At 41.4% G+C, this 10,129-nt stretch overlaps 1 protein-coding gene and 1 pseudogene across 1 annotated transcript; one reads left to right on the forward strand and one right to left on the reverse strand.

The window, feature by feature from the left end:
• The window catches only part of LOC102830040, a 27,725-nt pseudogene extending 18,598 nt beyond the window's left edge, over window positions 1–9,127 (reverse strand).
• Window positions 9,128–9,268: 141 nt separating this feature from the next.
• Window positions 9,269–9,907, forward strand: LOC102824660 (histone H1.2-like). The gene has a single exon (XM_006872812.1). The coding sequence runs from the start codon at window positions 9,269–9,271 to the stop codon at window positions 9,905–9,907; it is 639 nt and encodes a 212-aa protein (XP_006872874.1).
• Window positions 9,908–10,129: the final 222 nt, after the last annotated feature.

A 10,129-nucleotide genomic window follows, 5' to 3' on the forward strand; every position in this document is an offset into this window, starting at 1 on the left:
GACTCGATGGCACCTAACAACAACAACAATAATGGGTCAGAACTGACTCTATGGCATTTAACAGCAACACTTACATATTTTGAAAGAGTAATGTGGCATTGTAGGATAAGCACTATACCACAAGTTTGGTATGAACCACAGACCAAAGGGTTCAAATCCACCAGCTGATCCTTGGAAGCCCTATACAGGGTTGCTATGAGTCTGAACCAACTTGATAGCACTTAATAACAACAATAGTGACTTATACAATATGTAGCATAATGGGTTACAAGTTGGGTTGCTAACTGCAAGGTCAGTAGTTTGAATCTACAGCTACTCCAAGAAAGAAAGATGAGACTTTCTGCTTCATAAAAATGTATAGCCTCTGTTAGAATATCAAGCAAGCTGTTTACTTTGGAGGCATTAAGGCAAGAAAAGTCAGCCCATCAAGGAAAAACCCCTTCTAAAACTGAAACATAAAGGGAACCCACGAGCAGCATAGTATGCTCATCAGGTGAATACCCTGGTCTACTTGTGAATGGAAGTGGGGGGAAAGCAGCAATGAAGACATGGGCTGAGATCGGCCATGTCCCATTGACACCTGTTGACCCTGAGGTGAGAGAGAGAAGAGGAAGACCTGGCTGGTCTGAAGATCCCATGGGCACTGACCTAGCCACTGGGGGCCAGAGCTGAAAGTGAAGTGACCAACTGGTCTGAAGTGCAGGGAGGCATGCATAAACTCCCAAACTTGCAGCTAGTAGCCCTTTGACCTTGCTTGGAAGGTTAGCTGACTAAAACTCGACTAGATGAAGACAAAGATGCTTGATTCTGTGAGCAAGTGTAGACTACTACAATTTGATGAACTGGGCTTGTGTTTGTGTATGCAATCAAAATTCCAACTGAAATGGAAGGATTCTCCATAGGAAGGATCAGGCTTGTTTCCTCAGTGCACTGGGTTGTTAGGGACAGGCAATTTAGACACTGGCTATGAAAAATGCTGTGCTAAGAAGGCACGAAGTGGTTGGTTACACATTTTCATGAATGTACTTAGTTTCAGAATGAGGTAGGTAATGTAGAATCCCTACTGAATACTTTTCCTCTTTTCCAGATGGATCTAGTGAAAGGGGCTAGGGGATGATGCTAATAGGGTTTTATGATTCAATTGTGAGTAATTCATAGCAGGATTAATTGTGATGGTCACAACTGTAATTGTAGGAGATGTGTAACTAAAAGTGGGAAGGAGTTAATCTTTCATTTCAGGAATGGAGGATTCTAGGACCATCAAGAAGGAAGAACATGAGTGGAGCATGAAATCCTACCTAGAGAATCAGTGACAGCAGAGACGGTGGCAGAGGTGAAGGTATGGAGAGATAGAGCAGCTGAGGACTCTAGGCCCATGGACTGATAAAGGCTGTGTGCATGTGGGCAGGAGGCTGGCTTGCAGAATGTACCTGTTGGACATTTAGATGACTATAGATTTTTTTTTTATTTTGTGGCTTTGTGGATTAATGCACCAGACTGCAAAGCCGTTTGAACTGCAAGGTTGGCAGTTTTGGTCACTGCTTTACCCTGTACTGATACAATGGTGGTGGTGGTGTGCCATGGAGACGGTTCCAACTCATAGCGACCCTGTATAGGGTTTTCGAGCCTATAAGTCTTTACAGGAGTAGAAAACCTCATCTTCTGTGGAACAGCAGGTAGTTTCGAACTGCTGACCTTGAGGTTAGCAGCTTGACTCGTAACCACTACGCTAGATATACAACGTTACTGTCTATTCTTTCTCCACAATTTCCCCCCATTTATCAGAAACTGGTGTGGCACTGTAGGATGAGCACTTGACTGCTAAGCATGCTAATTGTAAGGTCAGCAGTTCAAATCTACAAGTTGCTCTAGGAAACCCTATACAGGGTCGCTATGGGTCGGAACTGACTCGACGGCACTTAACAACAACAAGCACACTGTAAAGTTACAAACCCCTGAAATCTCTTTATGTGTATAGCATATAGTGTTTAATGAATTTATTAATTATACTATCATTGATATTCATTACCTAGAAATGTCACATTTTTTTATCCCATTCAAGAGACCGTTCCAGCATCGTACCATATGCACAATGTTGTCTTCTGTTCTCCTTTTTCTTACTCTGCTTATTTTACTTTTAAAATGAAAGGAGCTAATTTAATATTTCCCAAACTACTATTGTAAGACCCGATTTCTAATCCCCACCCCCAAGTGAAATCAGCTGTGTCTTCCTTTTCATGTCCACTGATTTTTTTTTTTTTTTCACAGCTGCTGTTAACTCCATGAGAGTAAACCCAGAAAACCAAAGCAGTTGCTATAGAGTCAATTTCAACTCATGGGATTTCTGAGTAGAGCTACTTTCCACAGGTTTTCATGACTATGACATTTCAGAAGCAGATGATCAGTCCAGGCCTTTTTTCTGAAGTGCCCCATAGTGGGAGGTAAAGGGGTGTTGAATTACTAACTTTTCAGTTAACAGTTTGCTCTGCTCAGTACTCCCACCTTATTTACTTTCACATCCCCTGAACCCACACAGTTTTGGGACTATAGGAGGTGCTGAATTAATTCTTTGTAAAATGGATGAATTAGCCAGTGTGATTTTTCTAGACTACCTGGCAATTACTTTTCTCATTATAGATAAACAAGAATCAAAGCCACTTATTTGTTACTCTCATATTCTTGACTGTCTGTGGACTCACTACAATCTCAGGGCTTTCTGGTGCCTTAGTATCATCATCTGGCAAATACAAGTAATGATTTCTGCCCACCAAAAGAGATGGTAAACAGCTAGGGGATATGATGTGCAATATTCTTCCAGTTGCCATCGAGTAGCTTCAGATTTGGCACAGCAGGATAAGCACTGGACTACAAGGTCAGTTTGGACCACAAGGTCGGAGGTTCAAACTCACCAGCCTCTCCTTGGAAACCCCATACAGGGTTGCAGTTTTTGGAACCAACTCAAGGACACTTAACAACAACATGTGTTAGGACTCCTGGTGTGGCGCTGTAGGATAAACACTCGACTTCTGACCACAAGGTCTATGGTTCAAACCCACCAGCTGCTTCTCAGAAACCCCATACAGGGTCATTATGAGTCGGAACTGACTTAGTGGCACATAATAACAACAACAATGTGTGTTAGAGTAGAGCTGTGCTCCATAGCGTTTTCAGAAGCTGATTTTTTAGAAGTGGATTTTCAGGTCTTTTTGATGAGGTATCTCTGGGTGAACTTGAATCGCCAACCTTTGGTTAACAGCAGAGCACTTAATTAGAGGTTAATAATAATTCCACAGAGGCCAGAAGAAGTTGGAACACACGGCTCCTGAAGCTTTGGCTCATTTGGAGCGCCATCTAGTGCACAGACAAACAAACAACAGGGCATATTATAGGAGAGCCATGGAGAATGCATTTGTATGATCTGTGGCCCTCCTAATGGCCTTTGAAACTTTATAAACACATCTTCCATCTAAAACTCACTGAAAACATAAGTGAGCAATTTGTAGTTGGGGATGTATTTTAAATTTCTGCACTTTATAGAAAAAGAATAGAGTCTTACTTATCCTGTCCAATTTTATTTCCATTGGTATTTTAACGTTCATTTATGGTGTGTGAGAATTTAGGGCATATGAATTATAATCAGTCTGTAAGGCTGTCTTGGAAAAATTTGAATTTTTAGTTTCTATTTCCTTCTTAATGAAATAATTATAATAATGGTAATTATCACAGAGGTTGGCAGTGAAGACAGTGCATGTATTAATTGCCTGGTCCATAGGAACCACTCAGGATTGGCTTGTGGATTACAATAGAATGTGGTTTGACTTATTTACCTTTGGGCATGTCATCAAGATGGATCAATCACTGGAGGAAGACCTCATGGTTGGTGAAGCAGAGGATCAAAGAGAATGAGAAAGACCTTCAGTGAGATATATTGGCCAAGAGATGAAACAATGGTCATGTCACTAATTGTGTAGATGATTAGTAAGTGCTTGAAGGCAAAGCACTTACACTTTTTTTCTCTTCTATTTTGTTCAGAGGCTTGTGTCTTTCCTGTTAGATTTACTGCTTGGCTATGTCAGTCCCACAGCCTTGATAGGAGTTCTTGAGTGCAGACACTATGCATGCTCATCTTTGTTTTTCTCTGTCCTGGTGTTCTGTGCTTAACATGCACTGAATAAACATGTGAAAAATGAATGCACAACATAGTGATGGGCTAGGAATAATAATATGTTGTAACAAATCTATCAAAACTCCAAAATAGTCATCATGGGAGGCTATAGTCTTATTCTGAGCAAAGCTATTGCCAACTATATGTCTGGATCGTGTGCTTTATTATTGCCTTGCAACAAAGGCACAGACTGGAAAAATGTAAGGCATCTATATTTGCACTGTTGAATGCAGGTTTGATGTTTTGAAACCAGTTAAAATCGTTTGAAAACAAGTTTGATTCAGAATATTGTGGCTATTAATAAGCTGGAGCTCTGGTGTGGCACTGCAGGATAATGCGCTGGACCACAAGGTCAGTTTGAGCCTATACAGGGTCGCTATGGGCTGGAACTGACTCGATGACACTTAATCACAACATTAATAACCTAGTTTCTTGGTGTCACTTACACAGTTCTGATGGCAACTCTAAACTGTTGGATAAATAGATTTTTACAAAGTTTTTGTTGCTTTCTAATACTTTCCATACATTTATTGATCTCCTCCCATGTGCTCCGTGAGATACCTTCGAGGGGGTGTCAGGGAATGAAAACACCGAAACATTGGTCTTAGTCTTTTAGGTGCTCACAGGCTGGTGGCAGGAAGCATTTTGACTCAGGTCTAATGGTCTACTTGTTGGCCATCTATTTGCAAAGTTTGAAAGAGAAAAGTTGCTCTGGATTATTTGCAACTTTGGGTTGTGAGGCCAACACAAGGAAACAGAGTAGAGGGTCTGTAAGATGCCAGTCTTATTTATGCTGCAAATCTCCTGCAGTCCCTTCCTGCCTACTTTTCCTTAGGCTGACCAATCCTGTCCATCTCCTAATGGATAGCAGTTCCAGCACTTCAACACTCTAAAGCAGACCTTGCCAGCAGGGTGGCCACCTCATCCCTTGGAGATTCTGGAAAATACAGGTTTTAAACAATCCCAGCTATGGCCTGTAACAGGGAGTTGTTAATATTAGGTACAAACATCTACACATACAACAAATCAAAGAAACAATTTCAATTGAGTCAACTTCAATCATGCGACCCTATATGTCAGTAGAACTGGGCTCCATAAATGGTTCGTTTTCGGAAGTAGCCAGGTCTTTCTTCCAAAGATGTATTGAGTTTAACTTTAAAGTTAATTTTTTCCACCATCAAAGGAATGAACAACATTCCAAAACAGACAAACCCTTCTCTGGCATGATAGGAGAAAAGTAAGAAAATTTAGCCACTAGTCCCTGTTCCAGACGCTTGTCCCAGAAATTCCTCTCATTCCTCTTTGAGGAAATCTTGCCGTTAAAGTCTCTTTCTAGCTCCATTGAAGCCTTAGGATATTGACATTCTTCTCTGCATATTTAACTTTATCCACAACCTGAAGAATATGGTATGAAAGAATATTAACAAATCCTTTGTATTCACAGTGTGTACAAGAATAAATAATATGAATATATTGCATTGTAATATTTTAAGTCTGTCCTCAATTTATTGGTGGCTATTTTGAGATTGTAAGTCCTGGTATGGCACTTCAGGATGATGCACTGGACTGCAAGGTCAATTTGAACCACAAAGTCAGAGGTTCAAACCCACTAGCTGCTCTTCAGAAAACCCTAAACAGGGTATCTATGGGTCAGAACCAATTTGACAGCACTTAACAATAACAGCAACCATATTGAAATTGTGAATTTTAGCTTACGGAAGGCCACATCCTTAATCTAAAATTTTCCTTGGGCTAGTTTTAGTAGTGTTGAAGAGCAAAGATGTCAGTTTAAGGACTAAGGTGTGCCTGACCCAAGCCATGGTATTTCCAATAACTTCATATGCATGTGAAAATTGGACAGTGAATGAAGAAGGCAGTAGAAGAATTGATGCATTTGAGTTACGGTGTTGGAGGAAAATCTTAAAAGTACCATGGACAACCAAAAGAACAAACAAGTCTGTGTTGGAAGAAGTATAGCCAGAATGCTCCTTAGAAGTCAGGATGGCCAGACTTCGTCTTTCATATTATGGACATATTATCAAGATGGACCAGTCTCTGGAGAAGGACATCATGCTTGGTAAAGTGGAGGGTCATCGAAAAAGAGGCAGACCCCCCCAACGAGATGGGTTGGCATAGTGGCAGCAGCAATAGACTTAAGTTTAGATTGTGAGGTTGGCCCAGGAGCAGACGGTGTTTCATTCTCTTGTGCATAAGATTGCTATGTGTAGATATAGACTCGGTGGCACCTAACAACAATTTCAGTAGGATTGTAGTTGCTTAAAGGAACCCTAGTGGTTCAGTGGATTAAGCATTGGGTTGCTAACTGAAAGGTCTGTTGTCTTCCAACCTACCAGCCACTCTGCTAATTTGAATGGAAAGGTTCTGCAAATGTAAAATATCCATAAGATTTAGAAGATATAGCATTAAAAACTATAAAAACTATCTGATTTTTAAAAATAGCTTTTACATATTAAAGTGATGGTATTTTGGATATAAGTGTTACGTTAAACAAAATATATTGTTACAATTAAAGTCACCTCCTTTTTATTTTTTATGGATTACTAGAAAATTTTAAATGACATGTGTGGCTCACATTCTATTTTCTATTTTGTCATATAGTGTTGTCCAAGTGCACCAGATGATTTATGAGTGGAATGTTTACACAACACTATAATTCAGCTTCAAATGATATGCAGTAGCATTTTGTCTTGCTTTTAATTTTTACTAAGTTTTTGATAACTTTACTAAACACAAACTAAAGCAAGTTGGAGAAGACTTGAGATCACTGGGTGGGACAAATAGCTAATATACTTGGCTGGAAACTGAAAGTCTAAACGTTTGATCCTAGATAGAGACACTTCAGAAGAAAGAAGTTTGGAGACACTCAGAAGAGATTGACTTCTGAAAAGTTGTTTAATAAACCCCATTTGTTTAATTTTTTAAAAAAGTTGTTTAATAAACTCTATTCTGGCATACATGTGTTGAAATTGACTAAATGGTAAGTGGTTTGGTTTGGTTAGCTGCTCTGATGGCTTGAAGTCTGGACTTCAGGTTTGCATGCAATGAAATGTGCTTTGATTGATTTACATGCTGATGATTTATAAGTTGAAACTCTGGTTTATAGTGAAGGGAGACCCGGTGATCTAGTAGTCAAAATCTTGATGGATATGTGTAGTTAGTTAAATCTCATCTGAGGAGGGAGTTTAGAATCAGAGCAAAGTGGCATGTACTCTTTTTTTCTTAATTAAAATATTTTTGTATGATGAATGTGTTGAAGCTACTTACATACGCTGTATAATATATTACAATTCCTAATGGAATACTGTGTTCAATACCCTAACGGATAGCCTGTCTAAGGTGTTTGTTTTTAAGGCTGCTAATTCATCCATCACTAATCTTATTAGGTTGTTAATTCCCAGAGGGCATGCCTGGTTGGTAGTAGCCACTGTTACCAAATGTTGAATGCAGTGTTTTTCAATGAAACCATGGGGGTGCTTCTTAGATTAAAAGAAGATGCTCCTTTTTTGTTTTATCACTCAGCTTAATTTGTAAAGCCCCTTTTAACTTTCAAGCTCACCAGCCGCTCCTTAGAAACACTATACAGGGTCGCTATGGTTCAGAACCAATTCGATGGCACTTAACAACAACATCTAAATCAATGTCTTTAACTCATATTTTCTTCTGAAGATATATATTTGAACAAGAATTTCTGAGTTGTAATATTTCCTTTGCCAATAAATATACACATATAATTACATTAAATATATGAGTGATCTTTTCTCTTAAGGAAAATTTGCAATTGCTTGTGATGAAAGAGCAAAATATGAAGTAGCCAATCTAAAGTTGGGAAGCAAACTTCAATATAGTTTTAGAAAGGATGGAAGAGGTGATACCAAGTTCATCAACAACAGGTGGTTTGATTGTTTATGTCTTCTAGTACTTTTCCTCTATTGCTGGTTAAAACTTCTTATGTTTTTGTAGCCCAAGTCTATGGTCCATTTTATAAGTTAGAACTATGCTTTATGAAAATCAGTCTCTATTTCTATCTATATCTTTGAGTTCCCAGTCACACAATGTCCTTCCATAGTATGGTATGTGTAAATATATTGCTACTAGAAGTAACCTAGAATTTTCATGGGTTGAAATCCATTTCTATATTTCAGTATAGTCAAGTAAATAAATCTTTGAAAATAGCCATCTCAGTATCCCTACTGCCAACTCTATTGGGAATTCTTTGCAGTTTGCGGGGCGGGGGGCCTCCCTTCTTCTCTTATCCCTATTCTTGAGGGGCAGAACCCCTGCGTAGCACGTCCCAGAAGAGACCCTCACAGCTTTTTATAAACAGTCCAATTTTTTCGCCTTTGGAGAAGTGAAAAGACTGCCCCGCCCCCATGTGTGAGAGTCAGATTTGATCGCGTTTAAATGTCTTCCAGTCAAAGATTTAACTCCCTAGCTCCCCACCATCCATGACCACCACCCAAGGCTTAGTTACCCTCTCCTATCCTGCCCTAATTGCTTTGGACTGGTTCCGGAATCCTGGTCCCAGTCCATAGTTCCTGTGGGTCTGTACGCAGAATTCACAGAGGACCTGTGTTACTTCCCTTGCGAAGAAACAAAATTATCGTGAAACTTTAAGTGGAAACTATTCCGTTTTTGTCCCTACAAGAAGGGAAGCATATGACCAACAACCCCTGAGAAAAATAACTTTCAGGGGCAAAGGAGTGAACAGGTAATTTAGAAGAAAAACAGAAAGTGGTCTCCGACTGTCCAGGACTTTGCACAGAGTTGGGGGAGTTGGAGACTCCTGGACGCGTTGTGTTTGTGGTTGCGGAGAAAATAACTGGAGAGCATGAAGCCTGAGGCTTCTCGGATCCCTTCTCGACCAAATCCGGGTGATTTGGTGCTTGGCATTTTTATATTTTCACCCTTTTGTGAGGTGGAACAAACACAACTTGGGCGCATCGCGGCGGCTCAGAGCTTGCCAGACAGGCGGGCGACCGGAGCACCAATCAGCGCGCTCCTGCGCTCTATATATACGCGGCCCGGCCCAAGCGCCTTTCCATCGGCTTTCTGCCACTTGTACTCCTGTTCTAGATATTCATCATGTCGGAGACTGCTCCTGCTGCCCCTGCTGCTGCGCCTGCGGTGGAAAAGACCCCGGTAAAGAAGAAGGCTGCCAAGAAACCTGCAGGGGCGCGCCGTAAGACGTCCGGGCCTCCAGTGTCGGAGCTAATCACCAAAGCGGTGTCCGCCTCCAAGGAGCGCAACGGAGTGTCCCTGGCCGCGCTCAAGAAGGCGTTGGCAGCCGCCGGCTACGATGTGGAGAAGAACAACAGCCGCATCAAGCTGGGTCTTAAAAGCCTTGTGAACAAGGGCACCTTGGTGCAGACCAAGGGTACCGGCGCCTCGGGCTCCTTCAAACTTAACAAGAAGGCAGCTTCCGGGGAAGCAAAACCCAAGGTCAAGAAGGCTGGCGCTGTCAAGGCGAAAAAGCCTGCCGGAGCCAAAAAGGCCAAGAAGGCCACGGGGGCTGCCACCCCTAAGAAGAGCGCAAAGAAGACGCCAAAGAAGGCAAAGAAGCCAGCTGCTGCCGCTGTGGCCAAGAAAGTGGCAAAGAGCCCAAAGAAGGCCAAGGCGGCCAAGCCAAAGAAAGCCGCCAAGAGCGCAGCTAAGGCCGTCAAGCCTAAGGCAGCCAAGCCTAAGGTTGCCAAGCCTAAGAAGGCTGCACCTAAAAAGAAATAGGTTGTTGCGAACGCCTACTTCTAAAACCCAAACGGCTCTTTTCAGAGCCACCACCTACATCAAAAAAAGAGCTGAACTTTGGTCTACGTGATGTGACCCTTTAGGCGGGAGATGGCACTCCCAACAAGGGGAGTGAACTGCAAATAACAGTTTAAGCCCCCCCTTTTCACACTCTTTGTTTCACGCCTTCAAGTTGTTTCTGACCCATAGCGACTCTACAGC

This window comes from Chrysochloris asiatica, unplaced genomic scaffold (assembly GCF_000296735.1).
Source record: "Chrysochloris asiatica unplaced genomic scaffold, ChrAsi1.0 scaffold00213, whole genome shotgun sequence".
Taxonomy (NCBI): domain Eukaryota; kingdom Metazoa; phylum Chordata; class Mammalia; order Afrosoricida; family Chrysochloridae; genus Chrysochloris; species Chrysochloris asiatica.